General features: G+C 33.4%; 1 protein-coding gene across 4 annotated transcripts in view; it reads right to left on the bottom strand.

Moving 5' to 3' along the window:
- CFAP47 (cilia and flagella associated protein 47) overlaps nucleotides 1-19,280 on the bottom strand; it is an 886,918-nt gene that overhangs the window by 548,816 nt on the left and 318,822 nt on the right. For all 4 annotated transcript variants that reach the window (XM_016433371.2, XM_056826271.1, XM_007493353.3 and 1 more), the window contains 2 exons: nucleotides 12,256-12,342; nucleotides 3,364-3,440 (listed from right to left, as the gene is read on the bottom strand). In XM_016433371.2, coding sequence (XP_016288857.2) covers nucleotides 3,364-3,440; nucleotides 12,256-12,342 — 164 coding nt within the window. The remainder of the gene's footprint in view (nucleotides 1-3,363; nucleotides 3,441-12,255; nucleotides 12,343-19,280) is intronic.

Below are 19,280 nucleotides of genomic sequence, written 5' to 3'. Positions count from 1 at the left end.
TGGCATTTAAGTTTCTCTTGGATTCTACCCAAATTTTAAGTATTAGCATACCATCTTATTTATCATTTATGTGTACAATTGAACCTAGCTTTTAAAAATATCTTCTGTATAAAAATTCACACTTGAAGATGATAACAAATTTATTTAGTTAATGTTTTCATTTTAGCAAATAATCTTTTTTAGAATTAATTTAGAATTTTAGGATTAGCTATAAAATTTCCTTGCTAGAAAAAAATAAAAGATGAATTTATCTTTTAATGTATTTGTAATATTTCCAGATATTCCTCTAAAGTATACAAGTTACACATGTTTCCTCTACATTTAGAAGCCTAATTGTTCTAAATGTGCATTAAATAAATGGGTTGATGCAATCTTTAATGAGAAAAATTAAAAAGAAAAGTAGTAGCTAATAGTCATATAATTTGACTTTTTATGTTTATGAGTGAAGAGGAAAATATTTCAAAAAGGAAAAGAATGGCAAAATAATTGTGTGCTTGAATACTACCCTCAAACACCAATTATAGATATAGTTTTATTTTTGATACAGTGTACTCCCTATTAAAAAATCCCTCTCCCTCTTTGAAACTATAACTTTTTGCATATTTTTATAAACTGAAGGTTTAATGATATTTCAAATTTAAGCAGATATATGCCTGTAGCATCCACTAAAATCTACTCTTATTCCTTATAAAATATTTAAAATTTTCCAAGGTTCCAGAAAAGCTATTGCCATAAGAACAATAAGCCAATAGGTCCTGCAAAACTGGTAGAGTTTGGATATTTGCCTGAGGATAGACTTTGAATCTATCATCCAAGGATCAGACAAGTTCCAAACCTTTGTAGAGGCTTACCAGTGACCACCAGTTAATGACTACTTTCAGTTATAGTGATTCACGAAGAATCTTAAAAGCTGAGAGTTAGAGGTCACCAAGGAAGCTTTTGAATATAATCCATACCCAAATTTCTTAACATTTATGATAAGGGTTTATCCATACTATGTCTAAATTTCTTCAAAGATGAAAAGCTAATTTTATCTGTAAAAAAGCCCATTTCACTTTTAGATAGCTCTAATTATTAGACATTTCTTCTTTATATGGAATAAAATTTATGTGTTAAATAGTTCTTTAGACAGAACCAAAACTTATTTTCATATTTCTACTTTCTCAAACAAATGGAATGAGTCAAATCTCTACTCCACATGATGGCCTTTCAATATTTGATGATATTGATCATGTAGGCTCTTCACTATCCTGAACATCCTTCTCTGAATGAACTTTGTTTTGCCTAATAATAATAATAATAATAATACTCTGGCTGTGGTTTGACCAGGGAAGAATACAGCAAGACAAGAAAGGAACATAAATAAAACATGTTAAAATACAGAGAATAGGAATTTGAGAAAGAAATCCAACAAGTAAAGTAGTGTTTGAACTACTCTATTAATATATAGTTTTCAAAATATTCACTTTGTATTTTAAAGATTTATAATTTCATTCCCCTCTTTCTAATTTATATTTCTATAAATTCTCATGTTTTGTTCTGTATATTGATTTCATATTTTAATGCAAATAATTGCCAGATCAAAGCATCACATTAAAATTTTTCTTCCAACATATTTCCTAAGAATATCTCCAAAGTGTTAGAAGTTTCTTGAAAGAAATAATAAATTGATTTTAATGACCATGTAATATAAACTTTAGTCAGGGAAAAAAAACAGCAAGATGTACATTTACAAAAAAAAGTATGCAAATGCTACAGAGGAAATCCTTGTTGATGAAAGATCATCTATAGATAGTGAAGTCTTTCATGTGATTCTGTTTGAAGATTATAGAATCATAGAAAGAGTTAGTAGTACTTGAGAATCCATCTAATAGACCCCCCCTTTCCTTTGTATAACACAATACACTCATTTTAAAAATGAGGAAATTGACAGCCTGAGAGATTAAGTAACTTGCCCAAGGGTATACTCAGAGGTTGGATTTGAAACAAGAATCTTTGACACCAGAACCAATCCTTCTCATGTAGTTTAATGCCTATTAATACCCATGCCAGATGTCATTGTAGTCTCCTTGAAGAGATCTGTAAACACACACGAAAGAGTTTACCTTGACAGTACACTCAGGGGAGACCAAGGAGATTAAAAATGAATTTTGTCCAGATTGTAAAATAGAGTTCAAAATACAACCTTTAGAATATATCCACATCAATATCCAAATCTGATAGACAAATTCAAATGTGTAGTGAATTAAAATTAAAATTAAACAGGAATAATAGAACTAGTTGGCTTGACTTCAGGAAATAATGAAGCTCCTCTGATGACCCCAAGTTTCTCACAGAAACAAAGTCATTCTTTTTTAACATTAATATTCTACCAGCTTTTTGTATTACTGCAAGTCAAGGTATATAGGTTTGTGAAGAACTAAAAATTATTACCACAGTGGGGAGTAATAAAGAATCACATGGTAAGTATGAGCAGGCTGAAACATACGAATAGTAAGGGAACTTCAAAAAAAAATAAAAGCTATTAGAGAAATGTAAGACAATTAGCTAACAACATGATGGGTGATTAGTTTGAGTGTTTCATAATTACCCCCAAAATATCAAGCTATAGAAATAAATAATTCCAGAACAATTGGTGAACTTTCAATTGTGAATTCATATGAGAATATGGGCAAGAGCCATACAGGAAGGCAGGTGTGATGATTATAATAAGCTTTATCATGAGAGAAAAAAAAATCGAGAAGATTCACTGACCCACATGAGTATATAAAAGATATAATATATTGTGCATTCTGTATCTGAAATTGAATTCTGCTCTTCTTTTAATCCAGTATTGCCTAGATAGATTGTAAGCCACAAAATCTTATTTCTCTTATCTTCTTCAGCTGGTGTCTTCAAATATTTGAAAGCCCTAATCTGGAATCAGACTGACTCTGTTTGATCTCAGAGGACAGAACCAGAAAGAATGGTTAGAAAATGTAAAGAGACAAATTTTGACTTGATATCAAGAAAAAAAAAATTCCCCAATTTGAACAGGTTCAAGTGTAACAGTATTCCTCAAGAGATGGTGGAGTTCCCCTCATTAGAGGTTTTCAAGAATACAATGAATCAAATACAAGAATACAGGAATCAAATGGTAATGATTCCCTGCCAGTATACATTGAATATTTGGCTACAGAAATCACTTCTGATTCTAAAAATTTTGCAATTTTTAAGATACTGAGTATAATTTAAAATAAGTTCTTTCTGAACTTTCCAAGCTTTTCCTCCCATTTTGTCAAGAATACTAGAATTCTTAGAAGAAAAAGTTTCATATATGTTATAAATGCAAAAAAAAATAAGAAAGAATTTTAAAGGACTTACATGAATTTAACAGCTTTCCTTGGGTAAAATATTCATCATCATTTCCACTTTCAGTACTCACTGAATTTGCTTCACAACTAAGTAGAAAATAAAAATTTAAATTCACTAGGTAACTATATCACATATTACCTAACCAATATATTTAATTGCTACATTAATATTGATATATTATTGCAAGTGAATTAATTCTAATATCATTTATACATTTTGGCCTTGGCTTTATATCTCCAGAGCTTAGTGAAATTCTTGACATATAGTAAGAACTTAATAAATGTAACATCAATGAAATGAACTTTTATCTCTCAAAGAAATCTCATTAATTTCTGATTTAACTACTCATCATTGAGCAAGTTTTTCCATCAAAAGGTAATGAAATCCAATATAATAATAGAAACTTGATTAAAAATTCCAATTAAGAATGACTTAATATGTAGTCCTACAAATTACATCCTTACAACAGGAATTTTATGATGTTTGTGTTTCAACTCATGTATTATTTTGAATTAATTATTTTGAATTAATCTGTATTTCAAAATAACTTTTCAAAGAACTGAATAATTGTGATTATATACAGTGCTGTCCCAAGTACATGGCCAACTCCAGGGTCGACTCTACCTTGTGGAAGCCAAAAATCTTCAACAATGTAAACTGAAGTGTCATGAGGGCAAGTGCAGGTCTATGAGGTCTCGGTTCACCAAATAACCATCAGAAGAAGTCAATCATTGGGACATTTTTAGTGGCTCAGAAGATAGTCAAACAGAGCTCAAATGTGACAGAGGAAAGAGGTCATATGTATACAACACAGTAAAGAAGATTAGTGTCTGGTCTGTTGAGACAAAGAAGTTCAGAAAAGGAAAGAGACAAAAAATGAATCCCCATAATTAAGTTATTCATCATCAAACCAACAAAGCGATCTAATGTTGGAGAAACAGAATTGAATCAAGAGACAAAATAATAAATTACCAAAGGCAATTAAAGGTGTGAAGTAGAGGAAATAACCTATATCAAGTTATTGAATTTAGCTGGAAATACTCATATTTTGAGCTATAGTACAAAGGGTTAATCTTACCTAGTTCATCTCCCTCAAAGGGCTACTGCCATAAAAGGTGCTACCACATTTAATTTTCCTGAAAAGGACATTTTTAAAGGCAGGTTTGACTCCTTCTACCAGACTTCATCATCTTGAATTAGGAAAGAGTGGTGGTAAAAGGTCCTACCAATTTAGGGGCATGGAGCTACTATGTAAACTCCCAACTTCTCTCTTCTGACATGCAAATTTCTCACATCACTAAAAATTAGCTATATCCCTTAGTACTACCAAAAACATCAATTCTTTAACATAGAACTTCTCCAAATAATGAGGAACAACCAAGATAAGAGGTATAGGACAAGTTCTCTGTGAATGATGGATTAAACATGAGGTAAATCTGCAAGAGAAATTAGCAATTTCAACTGAGATTATGAGGCAGCATCACAATTATTAAAGAGGAGTCTGGTTGGGGCCACTAACTTCTTTGAGGATTTCTCCATGCAGAGGTTCTATATGCTTAGTCAGAGCCAGTTCTCTACATATTGAGTAATACTATGATGGCTGGAATTGACTTTATGTCTTTCCAGGAAATTTTTTTTTTTTGTAGACTGGACTTAAGCTTCATGCCCCCCCACCCCCACCCCCAGGAGACAGCAGCAATAGGGATTGGAACAAATAATTTGCATAGCATTGAGAATTTACTTTGAAGGAAAAACTGAAAAAATAAGGATTAAAAAGTGACATTATAAATGAAGCTGGTTCATTTTTTCAGGTATATTGGAAGTATTTCAGAACCTTATAGTTGAAGCAAAAAAATAATGGATTGTAAGACCTCCTCTCTAGGTAATGGCACCGTGTTTTGATGGGCCAACTGTTCCTTCTTCCAAATCATATAATTTTGTTTTGTTGATAATAATTTGTGAAAGAAATATTTATAAAGATTAAGAAAGATATAAGAGAATTAGGAAGTTAGAAAAGAATAGTCCTTACTGTCAAGTGGAAGCATCAGTCTTTAGTATGAAGAACTTACATGGGGAGAATAATTATTTCAATCTCTTTAAAGCAGTTTTCACAGATGTATCTAATGGAAGAATGTTGAATGCATTTCTGATAAATGTATGAGAGCTAAATGCCCCAAATGTGGGGATAAATTGTCAACAAAAGTCCATAAGAATCACAGGAAGAAAAGAATTGAGAATTCATATATCATCAGATAGTCTCAATCTTTTTGTTAAGTAAGGAAGTGAAAATGATCTGAATTTGAAGAAGTCTGAGTAATGAAAACTGTTGTGAGTAGTGTAAAAATGATAAAAAAATAATAAAATTATTTTCATACAGTCGTACTGTTCCAGGTTTGCTTAAAGAGGACAAATTTTAAAAGAACCCAGTAAGCAACATTTGATGTTTTCCAACAACAAGATTTAGTGGTGTATGTTTAAGAGTAAAAGAGGTAGAAGGTAAAAGTTAACCAGTACTGGGAATTAGCAGGACAGAGATAACTAAAGATTAGAAAGGAAAGGGAGGAAAATGTATTTAACAAAGGAGGAACAGGAGTATTGAAATGGTCACCTATTGAAATAAGATTAAATAGAAAAGAAATCAGGGTTAATAGACTGAGAAAATAGGGAGGCTCAAGGACAAAAATATCAGAGGGAAAACTGAATAGGAGGTAGAAAATGGCAAGAAATAGTGACTAGGGAAATTCAATTTCAGAGTTTGGGATTTTGGTCATGATATAATCTTGAGTAATAGGTGAAATCTAGCTTATGAATACCTAATGGAGGGCAGAATTAAAATGGACATAATAAGCACTAAAGATTTTAAGAAACTGTTAGCAAAGGATATAGAATTATTAGCTAAACAAGTAAATGAAGATTGGAAAAAGAGTTAAAAAGAAAATTGTGTCATAGTCCAAATTTATGGATAATACAATTTTGTACTGGAAAGACTTTAAAGATTCTCTAATCTAATCTCACCTTTTTGGTAAAGAAACTAAGAACCAGAAATTGGAAGTTAATCAATCATATAAGTAATAAACAAAATAGCAAAGATTTATTATATCATACTTCCTCTCTGGAATGATGACTTTCTTCTTGTTGGGAGATTGCCTGCATAATGAGTGAATGTTATGAACAAGATCTGGAATAGAAATATAACTGGCTAATATTTAATACAAACTTCAAAGGAGGCATTGTTGAGTGATGACATCAGAGTAATGGGGAACAAGGACTACACTAACTCAGAGTCCTGTGGGACAACGGAAGTGATGATAAATGTTAGCCAGGGCTGTAAAAGCAGGTTTCATTTATTATGAGGAGGTGAATAGTGGGAAGGGAAGAAGCAGAATTTCTTAGTGAAAGGGATGGGAAAGAATGGGCAGAGAAATAGAGGAAAGCAGAAATGCAACGAATGAAGATGAGAATAAAAAGAGAGGTAGTCATGGAACTGTGCTTTATTCAAGGGTAACTTGTCTGGAATAAGGATAATAGGAAATTCGGAGATAATTTGGAAGGATGCACTAATTATAGGAGTATAAAGATGGTTTAAGAAGACAGAGAACAAATGGAAAGGTCCATTTAGAATACATGTGCAATTTACAATCTGGTTTCAATGTGTGAGGCTCTCTTGTCCCCTCTTTTTAATGATTGAAGGTTTGAAAGGTTAGAGATTGCTGCCACTGATTAATCAAGATTTAAATATTATCTGTGAATTTCAAATATATTTGCTCTTCTGCAGCTCTTCTAGAAGAAAAAATCAATAGCTGACCATACACAGGAAATCAGAATTTCTTATATCAGCTAACTAAAGTAATCTAAATATTCCTTACTAAAGGTAAAAAAAACCCTCATATACTTAAATATAAAAATATAGAACATACATTTTAAAATATACTTAAATTCTATTAAGCTGAGAGAAAATTGCATGTGGTCAGTAGAAAAGCTACATATATATATATATCTTTGGCAAACCAAATTTACTATTGTTATAAAAATGATTAATTGTTCTAGTTTTTCTAGATTTATATTTATATATTAGAATTTATATATTGTGTATGTGTATAAGATGTGTCCAGGTATATAAAGTCTCACTGGATTTTGTAAGGTTATTTTCAATAGCCAATGAGGGAAGTTATATAGTTGGGAAGTTGATTAGACACAATCTAGTTGGTTAGATGAGGTAAGTCATATGTACTGTAAAGGAGAAAAGACGGTTCAAAGAGGCTGATATGGTTTAAAAAGAAATGAAAAGCATAATATTCATTTAAGCTTTACATTGTACTTATCACATTTAGTATCTAAAAACAATCAATTTAAGAGGGCTAGTTATATGTCATCAGTCTTCAGAGAAAAAGTTATGCTATCTAGTAAGAATATCTGGATTTTCAAGTAGTATCTAAGAACATAAATGTCAATATTGGATCAGAGGCCATGGGGCAATTGACAATTTGTTGAAGAATAAAAGAAGTTAAAATGCTAGGAATAAAGCAATTTAACAAGAGTTAAAAATAAAATATAATTTCTATTATCTAGTTCTTTGTTTTAAGATTCAGGTACTAATGCAATCTAGAATGATGATGAATATCATTTTCAATCTCTCATTTAATTACACTGAGATCTGAATCTAGATAAAGCAAAGATTAAAAAACAAACATCTCAATATTAAGAAGTTTCAGCAGAAAATAATCAGGTAGGTTCCTTGCATTTTCTGCCTTTTCTATCCTTCTCACAACAAGACTGTTGATAATCTTCTCTTTTCTCTTTAAGTACCTCCATAACATTCCCTTCTCAGATTCTTTCAGCTGAGAAGCTTGATAGTGTCAAGCTGAGCCATGGAATGACTCATCCTTCACCAAAGTCAAGAACCAAAATGTACTTCACAAGGACCTTCTAGGGAATAAAAAGACAACAAAGATCTGCAGGTGTCAGTTTCCTGGCAATATGTGTTGAATGTGTGTGTGTGTGTGTGTGTGTGTGTGTGTGTGTGTGTGTGTGTATACACACACTCCTCTTCCCTCTGGCAAAGACTATGTGTATTTGTAGGAAAGTGTGATCCTCATCTTGAGGAATTTGCTTTATATGTACTGTTCTTGCTATGTTTTTAGAGTAAATGACTTTGCTAGGAGATCTGTATGATTATTAAGGGGAAGAAAACCAGTGAGGGTTTGTGGAATAATTTTAAAAGGTAACTAAGCTAGGTGGCTAAATGGAGAGAATACCAGGCCTTGAGACTGGAGGTCCTGGGTTCAAATGTGACCTCAGATACTTCCTAGCTGTGTGTCCCTGGGCAAGTCACTTAACCCTAATTACCTGCTCTTCTGCAATGAAACCAATACTTGGCATCAATTTGAAGATGGTTTAAAAAAAAAAGATAACTAAACATAATTTTATTCATAGGATCCTCTCCCCTTTGGGGATATAAACTTTCAGTTCAAGTGCATGTAGAGGCTACTTAAGAAATTCTTTTTAGTTGTCTTTATATCCTCAAGGACTAGCAAAATACTTTGAGCATACTAGACATTTACTAAATGTTCTTAAATTAAAACCAATGCTTTTCATGTACTATGAGTTTCAACCAAGTTATAAAAATATAAAAAATATAAAATTATAGCATTTTTCTTTTCACCTATTCCCCAGTTCCCACTTTTAGGAGTTTTGCACAGGTTCCTTCCACATCCTTCTTCCTCACTTCTGCCTATTAAAATCCTCTAACTCCTTTCAAAATTCATCTCAGGTATAATCTTATAACCTACTTCAGTATTTGACCCACAGGTTCCACACAATCACAGTGGTACAATTTGAGCATTCCCCATCCCCAGCCTCTTACCCCCAGAGTTGAAGTGGATGAGAATTTTGCAATCACTCTTATAATTAAGTACAACTGAAATTCTTCTTGTATGATGTGTGAAAAATATTAGTATTTTCCTTATTTATTCAGAATTCATGAGTTTATATTAAATTCTAAAAGTGCACTAAATAATTTCATTTTCATTCACTTAAAATAGATTATAGTGCTGATTTCAAGTGTTATTTTAGTGTACAATACTATGCATCAACGAAAATTACAACTATCTGACAAAAAAAACATTACTGAGGGAATTATTTGTATACAAAACAACTACTTATTCAATAAATTCAGGGGGGAAATAAGGTGCTAAATTTTTAATTAGAAAGATAAAACATCCAAAAATGTAATAATAAACTTTTATAAAATCAGAGCATCTCAAAGTTGGATGGATTTCAGAAGCCATCTAGACAAATCCTATGCATGAAATTCTCTTTACAACATTCCTTACAAATGGCTATCTAGCTTTTCTTCAGACTTCCACTTAGGGAAAATGCACTCTCTTGGGGCAGCCAGCTCATATACATTCAGAGAACTCCAGGCATGATGAAGTTTTTTGTTTAATTTTGTTTTGAATTAAGACTAGATTGGTCTACTTGCAAATTGCACTTACTCCTCCAAAGCCTAACACTAACAAAACTGATCTCACTTAATACTTGGAGAATAATATTGGGTTCACCCACTAAAGTATTCTCTTCCCAGACATGAAATCTAGTTTCTTCAAAATCAAAATTGCCCTCTTTGGATCTCTAGAGAATCCACATCTTTCCCAAACTTGGATGCTCAGAACTAAATACCTTAAAAGAAATGTGGAATGACCATGATGGATTATAGTGGGGCTATCACTCCCTTGGTCTTATATACTATGCTTACTTTAAAGTGGTCATACAAGTTATTGGATGTTTTTAATGTGATATGACATTGTCAATTCAAATCTGTTTTCATATGATCTGCTGAATAGTCACTTCTTTCCAATCTTGTATTTTTCTAATCCTTCAGTTTTTGTCTTAGAATAAATACTATGTATTAGTTCCAAGGCAGAAGAAAGGTAAAGGTTAGGAAATGTGGTTAAGTGGCTTGCCCAGGGACACACAGCTGGGAAGTGGTAAGGCCAAATCTGAACCCAGTACCATCTACCTTGAGGCATGGCTCTCAATCCACTGAGCCACCTAGGTATAAGGAGCCTGGAAAGGTAGGGAAGAAAAAGTTATGAAGAACCTGGAACACAAAACAAGACATCTTGTATTTGATCCTGGAAGCAATTAGGAGCCACTGGGATTTGTTGAGAAGGGCTGGAAGTGGAATGACAAGGTTAGACTGGCACTTCAGGAAAATCACTTTGTTGGTGAATAAGAAAAAGGGAGATTTGAAGAAAACAGACCAACAATACTCCATGTAGGAAATCTAGTACCAAGATGGTAGAAGTACCAGAGGACGTTTATTCAAGAGATAATGCAAAGATAAAATTGACTGAATTGCCTCCAACACTAAGAGAACTGAGAAATAGTTCTTATATTTGGCAACAAGGAGCTCACTAGTAACTTAGGAGAGAGCAGTGTGAGTTAAATAATGAAGCTGGAAGCCAGATGTCATGGGTCTGAAAAAGAAAGGCAAATAGCTTTTCCTAAGAGTCTGGCTGCCAAAACAGCAAGAGATACAGAATAAAAACTTAAGGCTAGCTTGAATGTAGTGAATTTATTTTTTGTTTTCTTTGAGGATAAGAGAGTCTTGGGTTTGGATGTAGATAAGAGAGAAGTGAGTAAATAATGAGTTTGAAGATTAGAAAGAGGGGAAATGATTTTAGGAACAATCTGCTAGAAGAAAAACAAGATGTTCAAGGGTATACAGATGGAATTGTTGATGAGAATAAAGGTTGCTCCTTTAATAGAGACATCTAAAGGAGTACAAAATGAGGAATGATGTCAAAGCAGTCTGATATTCAGAGAAGAGGAGACAGGGAAGCCCATGGCAGTTTACCTCACAGCAAATTATGAAGGAGATTGGCAAGGGGATAATGTGGGAAATTTGAGAAGAGGGATTTCTAACAGTCACTTTATGGATTAGGAAAGTATAGGAAGAAGAAAAAGTATTGCACTGCAACGAAGAGGAACCAGTTGATATCATATCCCTTTTATATTTCCTCTAATTTTTATTTAGCAGCATGTGGTTCCAAGCAGAGGTAACAAGTAGGGGAATTAATACAGGCTTGAACTTTGGTCAGGTGTAAATGTAGAATGGATAAAGGGTGATGGCTTTAAGAAGTACAGGACAGATTAGAATTGGATATATTAACTCTTGTGAATTCAGCATACATTTGCTCTTATAAGGATCTGGAGGGCAGGGTTGGTAGGCTATATAATTTCTATATGAGCCAATGGAGTAATATAACAGCCTGAAAAACAAACACACTCTTGAATTTCAGTATGAGAGCTTAGCCTTATAGTTACTTCTCCTTACATCTCAGAGTAAAATTGTTAATGAAATCTAAAATCAAAAGATTAGTATACTTATCAAGTTATCAGATATGATGGCAAGTAATGAGGTAGGAAGAACAAGTCAGGTTCAGTTCATGGGACTATAGGCAAAAAAGGATCTAAGAGACAAGCAAGGGAGCTTATTTGTAACACAATGAAATACAGGAAAGAAGCTGTTAGAAATACTGATAAGGGTGGCAAAAAGAGCTGTACATGGTAGCAAATGGCAGCAAGTATGGGTTTACAATAGTTGTGAAAATTAAAGATAAAAGGCACCAGAGGAATAAGAAGATGGGAAATAAGCTGGGGGGAAATTATTAAACATAGGAGGGGGGAAACATTAAACAAGTAGAATCTTTCAATGGATATATGCAAATGCTGGGGGAAATAGAATGTGGGCTACAATAATGAATAACAGTGTCAACATTTGAGGAGGTACAAATCAACTTCAAACTTTTAAACTTGGGATAAATTTTATTAGAATCTGAATTATATAAACTATAGCCTTATTCATTCAGTAAAAAATTAGAAAACAGTGATATTTACCCAGTGTTTTCATCCTTTGCCGCTTTATTTAGTTCATTTATTTGTGATGTCTGAAACACAAAGGTTGAGGATTCCACCAAATTAACACTGAAATAAATGTAGCAAGAATAATTAAAACCCTGGAAATTTCCACTACATTTTAAAATGATTAGAGACATTCAACTACCAACAGAACAGATAAAAACAAACAATTTTTTATTTAATCTACTAAAATTAATTGCAATTCTAAGATAATTTCCCAAAACTGTTTGAAAAATCTTTCTGCTCCATTCACAATGTGAATGCAAAAGATAGTATCAGTGTCTATTCCTGTTTCCCTTTGAAAGTTATCCAGCCTGCAGAATGAAAATTTTCTCTAATTGTATTTCTTAGTCAGAAAAGGAGAAAATCATAATATGTTGGTCTATATTTGCTTTTGGAGCTGTTCTTTAAATGATATTTGCACAAAGGAGGAGAAATATTTCAATAGTAGTGAGCATTGCACTATAATATATTGTGGCAGGTAGGAAGAGAGAGGTAAGGCTGGTTCCAGGCAAAGCATGTTAGAAATTAAGAGTCAGTCAACCTGGGTTCAAATAAAGTTATGCTATTTATTTATTACTCATGTGACCTATTACAAATTCTTTCAGCTCTCTCAATGTTAGTTTCTTCATCTATATAAATGAAGGGGTTAAGACTATGACTATTTCATTTTGAAATGTAAAATGTTCTTAGCTCCTCACACAAAAGCAGGTAACATCCAGATTCTGTGCTCAGAGCATTATTTGACAGTCAGATGATTTATAAGGGACCTTCTAGCTCTAAATTAAATCCTAATTTGTTAATCAATGAAAATTTAAAAAACAGGGAGTCTTAATAACTTCCATTCTGACAAGAAAACCAATAACAGCCTATATTTATCTGCTATTTTAAAATAATTTTAAATAATCACTTATGAAGAGTTTATTGCTCTCCATTCTAATAGGTCTCTATCAACTATTACTATAAACCCAGAAAGTTATGAAGACACATAGACATATCCAAAATCAACTGAAATGTCTAGAGACATTGTGAGAAGCATTATTATTATTATTAAATCAAAACTTTTGGAATATGTTAAAATCAAATTAAACAATATAATGAAAGATGTTTGATGGTATTTGGGGTGTAATCATACATTAATTATTAGACTATTGATCAGTCAGGTAAAGAAAAAGTAACAGAGCCTGTTCCCACTTAAGATGGATGGAAAGAAGTTGTTATGCAAGAATTTCTAAGGAAAAATAAAGTCTCAGATGTTCTTTGTGAAAGGTTATGTGCAATGTGCTGCCAGGGTCATACTCAGAACTGTCCAGCATTGTAGAAATTGTTAGAGCTCATGTTACACTAACATACCTAGTCATCTCTTTGCCATATTGAGGACTAGGGTTTTGCAGCTAATGATGTTGACAGCAATATATTTAGTCTGGTTTCAGAACCCCAGCACAGCTAAGTACGTTGGAACAAATAATCATCAGGCTGGTCAGTTGGTAACTGATTTTTTGGCCATGAAACTAAAGAAATATATTCCCCGTTCCCCTATATCTGCCATGGTAGTCTCCAAGTGGTGGGAAAGGGCACTAAGATTCACAATTTGTAAGTTTTTAAAACATCTGTAGGGTAGTTAGGTGACTTATAGATTGAGAGTCAGGCATAGATACATGAGGTCCTGGGATCAAATGTGACCTCAGACACTTCCTAGCCGTGTGGCCTTGGCCAACTCATTTTTAACACTCATTGCCTCACTCTTACAGCTCTTCTGCCTTGGAACCAATACTAAATATTTATTCTAAGACAGAAGGTAAAGGTTTAAAACACCTCGTGCTCCTACCAGAACAGGCAACAATGCATCAATGAGTAGATGGACTGCCCAAAGCCTGAATCCTACTAGTTATGTACTTTTACTCCTATACTTCCACCAGAATGGTACTTCGATTGTCTTAAATCCATTCTCAGTCCTCACTGTAATCACCAGGTACCCTATCTGTCCCTGCTTTCCCGGGCTATCACACTTTCTCTGGATTCAATAGTCTCCCTTCAAAATCTTGGGTCTATAATTAAATATTCCAACTTTGCACCTTTAACTGTCTTTGAGTTCCTCATCCATTTCCATTTACCCTTTCCAAAACTCAAATTTTGGAATACTCCCATCTTCTGCTTATCATTAGTTGCTGCTACTTCTTGTCCAAAACTGACTTGATATATGCTGTCTGGTTCTTTGATAAGGGGGGTAGTCAGAAAGAATGAATTCACTATTCTAAGCTACTTGACACTTTTTTTCCATTCACTTGAAAGCTCAGAATTTGGATTAAGACATCCCTAGTATTTTAGACTTGGTGATTCTTTCAGGAGGCAATTAGTGATAATTTCCATTTTTAATTTGTCCTCTACTTTTCTGATAGTCATTGCTCTTTGGGATTTTTTTGAAACATAATGTGAGGACTTTCATTCTAATGAGAAAAAAATCAATATAGACACATATGAAATATAGAAAGAATTCAAAGTAATCTTAAAGGAGAAGGCATTTGCAACTGGAAGGACTAAAAATAGAGTCTCAATATTTGAGTTGAAACTTGTAAGAAGTTAAAAAAAAAGGACTAAGAAATGGAAATGAGGGGCAAAGAATCCCAAGCATGGAGGACAGGCATACAAATACATAGAGTCTAAAACTGGAAAATCATTTTTCAAAGAATTTTAGGAGGGCAGGTATAACTGGATCACCAAAGGTGTGGAGGAAAATAAGATATATAAGAAACCTGGAAAGCTAGGAAAGGACCAGGTTATTAAAAGCTTTTAATGCTACACAGAGGAATTTATATTTAATCCTGAAGGCAATAGGGAGCCACAAGAGTCCCCTGGGCAGAGATGGTGACAATCATATCAGTGTTTTAGAAAAAAATCATCTTGGAAAATAGGTGCAGGATGGAATGAAGTAGGAAAAAAAACTTGAAATAAAGAACCAGTTAAAAGTCTACTTCTAGTTCTAGGAGAGTTGATGAGGACTTGAGCTAAGGTTGTGATTGTATGACTGGAGAAAAAAAAGATGTTGAATAAGGTAGAAATGAACCCCCAAAAGAGACATGTTTTGGGGTAGCATTGACAAGATTTTACAAGGGGTTGGATATATAACATGAGCAAAGGATGAGGAGTTGAGAATAACACTGAGTTTCTAAGTCTGGGTAACAAGAAGGATGATGATTCCCTCACTAGATAAAGAAGAAGTTTGGAAGAGAGAAAAGTTTGGAGCCAAAAATAATGAATTGTCTCATGGGCATGTTTAGTTTGAGATGTTGTTGGAGATTCAGTTTGAAATGTCCCAGATGCAGTTGGAAATGTGTGAATATACATCAGGAAAGAATCCAGGGCTAGAGAGATAACACTAGGAACTGAATCCATATAAGCTGATAAAGTAACCAAGCCAAATAGTATAGAAGAAGAGATAAGGTCCCAGGACACAGCTAATAGGCATGACATGGATGAAGAATCGGTAAAAGAGATTAGAAGGTAGTAGGACAGACAAAAGGAGGAAGAGAGATAAATATAAGAAAATCCAAGAAAAGAAAGAATAAGTAGGAGAAGAGAGACTTGGCTTGTTAAAACCAGGCAAGATAATGGAGTTAAATGAAAACCGACCTTCCCGTACATTAACTGAAAGAACTACAGGGAAAGACCTAATGTAAAGATATATAATCACTTTCTTCCAAACTGGATAGAACTGGACATGGAGTTAAAAAGAACTGTTTCAAATCTTTCTCAGTCATTAGCTATGTAATCCTGGACAAGTTACTAACTTTTCTGTTCCTCAGTTTACTCATCTGTAAAATGAGAGATTTGAACCAGATAATGTCTAAGATGCCTTTCTCCTTAAAATCTATCACTTTAATTTAGATGGCAATGAAATGTCCTTTTACTTTTTGCATTTTTCACAGAGGATGGATTAATGTGTATGTGTTACAGGTAAGCAGATTTCAGCTCAATATCAAAAAGAAATTCTCTAGCAAATTAGAGTCTGATTAGTTGAAAGGTCCTGCTTCACAAAGTAAGGTTCCTGAAGAAACTGGAAGTTCTTCAGCAGAGGAAGCTGTGGCTAAAGGCTCAACAGCATCAGGAATATTGTAAGTATGAGAAGAGATGCCTCTAATAGAAGTTAGACTAAATGATGCTGAAAGTTCTTTGGACTCTTGTGATTTTACTAGTCTATGATTTTATGCACTACTTTATGCAATGTAAAGAATGTAAAGTGGAAAATGGAGAGAAGAGTGGGAAGAAAAAGAAATAAAATTTTACTCCTAAATTGACTGTCCTGGGTTTAATAAGTCAATATTATCCAATGAGAAGAATTATAAGTCTGGTAGTCAAGAGACCTGGGTTCACGAATTAATAATTTGGTGTCTCTTTTTCATATTTTTTCAAGAGGGGACACTAGTACCTGACACTTTCTACTTAAAATGATTTTTAAACCCTTATCTTCCATCTTAGAATCAATAATATTTACTGGCCCCAGTGCGTGAGAGTGGCAAGGGTTAAACAATGAGAGTTAAATGACTTGCCCAGGATCACATAATTAGAAAATATCTGAGATCATATTTGAACCCAGGACCTTCCACCTCTAGACATGGCCCTCAGTCCACAGAGTCCCCAAGCTGCTCCCTACTTCAAATGATTGTTTGGAAATTCACATAAGATAGTATGTAAGAAAACTTATGGAAAAGGACATACTGGAAAGAATTATGTCAGAAGTCCTAGATTCTAATACTGTCTCAGACTTTTACCAGCTGTTACATGACCAGGAGAAAAACCCTTCAACTCTCAGTACCTGAGACAATTATCTAGCATATTAAGTTATTACATTGGTCAAGGATTTTTCCAAGCTGAGAATTCCCTACATAAATGTAACCTGAGGTCTAGACAATAAAACAAAGACAAATCTAAACTGTGTATCACCTTAAAGTGATACGTAAACGTGAACTCCTTTTAGAAAGATATAATAGTAGTTTAAGGGATTTTGTGCTTAGCACATTGCTTGTTATATAGTATGTGCAAAATAAATGTTGACTGATTGATTGGCCCTCAATACTACTGCCCAGAGAAGGAAGTCTGGGAACCCTTCTGCTGAGCGATGCATGATGATGTGTAAACCTAGTATATAGAAGAGGCTTTGGAACATACCTTTGGAGAGCTGTTCTTGTGTCTGGCATGCCTTTGAGGAATCCAGAATGGAGCAATGTTACAAGGTCATAGTTGTCCTTGGCAGGATGGGGTCCAACGCTTTAGACATTGCCTCATGCTCTCAATGAAGGAGAAAATTTTTGAAGGTTCTCTCCTTTCATATTCCAAAAGTGCAACTAAGAGAAGAGGCCATTCCCATGCACAATTCCCACAACCAATTACAGAATGTCTACACATGCTCTACAGACTCCCCTATGTACTAAATTTATAAAATATGGGATTCTCCAAGAAATAGGCTCCCCAGGAGGACAGCCTTGAGTGTAAATCAATCAATAAACATTTATTAAGTGCCTCCTATGTGCCAGGTACTGTGCTATGTACAATCCCTCAATACTTTATTATTACGCATTTCTACAAGAAATAATTTACACTTTAATAGCAATTTAAGATTTCCAACAACATTATGAAGTAGGTGGTTGGGAATTGTCTTTTTTTTTTTGGTTGTCAAATCTGTAACTTCATCAGGTCTTCACAAATACCATTAAACTAACCTTGTTCACAGTAATAACCCAAGTGCTCATTTACATGCACAAGTTAAATAAAACATCTTAATTGATTCTATAATATTAAATTCAGATTGTTCAACTTAAGTCATTTTTCAGAAGTTTCTGATTCTTCATGAACCCATTTGGGGTTTTCTTAGCAGAGATACTAGAGTGGCTTACCATTTCCTTCTCCAGCTCATTCTACAAATGAAGAAACTGAGGCAAACAGGATTCAGTAACTTGCCTAGGATCATACAACTAGTAAGTGTCTGAGACCAGATTTGAAGTCAGGAAAATGAGACTTCCTAACTCCAGCTCCAATACTCTATACACTGTGCTACAGAGCCACCCTTAAATTCAAATGTTAACTAATCTAAAAGTGAATGGCATTAATTCATTTTTAAATCTCTGTAAATCTTCTTCTAAGTTAAGAAGTTTTCTATTCTAGAATCACAAGGACAATAAAAACCTTCCCAAAATTTTGAAAATGCATAAAAATGCAATTCCTTCCAGTAATTTACTTAAAAGCTCTCTGTAAGATGTTACACAAGAGAAAGCAAGATGTTACATTATTCATTCTTTTTCTTTCTAAGAGCAAGAGTTGGCCATTTGGGCTGTCTGAAATAATTTGTTTTCACTAGCTGTTTATAAATCTGTCTATTTCAGCCATTTCTTTTGTTTTCTTTGGTTTCTATACTCGATTACATAGCTTAAAAATTCAAAAATTCTCCTGCACCATGAGAATAGGAAGCAAAAATCTCGAGGCAATATTTTTATTGCAGGTATAAATTATATTAAAGTTATCAGGAATAATTCATATAACTGATACCTTACTCATGTGATTATCTTGAAAATAGCACAGGATTAGAATATCAGAAGAATGACAGAAAAGGAAGCTATCAAATAATAAAATAACAAATAAGGTTTCATTTAATTTATTTTTCTAAGGAACATTCCTAAATCTAAGGTATTATCAATTAAGCAAAAATTTCCATTTCAGGTTCAGGTTCTTATTTATTCTCATATATTTAACACTGCTTTCTTGGTGGTGGTGTTTTTAAATTATTGAGGAAAGAAAGTATTAAAGAAATAAAATGCTTTTCTTTTGTATAGTATCCTAAAAAGTCATATTCAAGCCAGTTACATTCTATTCTAATTCCTCTAAATTATCCTTCTCTCAAAAAAGATATGGATACAGTAAAAGTGGGACACACACTAATTGAGTTTTTTGACAAAAATCTACTTTATGTTTTGAAAATATTTCTATTTAAATATAACCAATGAAAAAACAAT

This window comes from Monodelphis domestica, chromosome 4 (assembly GCF_027887165.1).
Source record: "Monodelphis domestica isolate mMonDom1 chromosome 4, mMonDom1.pri, whole genome shotgun sequence".
NCBI classification, from domain to species: Eukaryota; Metazoa; Chordata; class Mammalia; order Didelphimorphia; family Didelphidae; genus Monodelphis; species Monodelphis domestica.
This window is presented reverse-complemented; position numbering and strand designations above follow the sequence as displayed.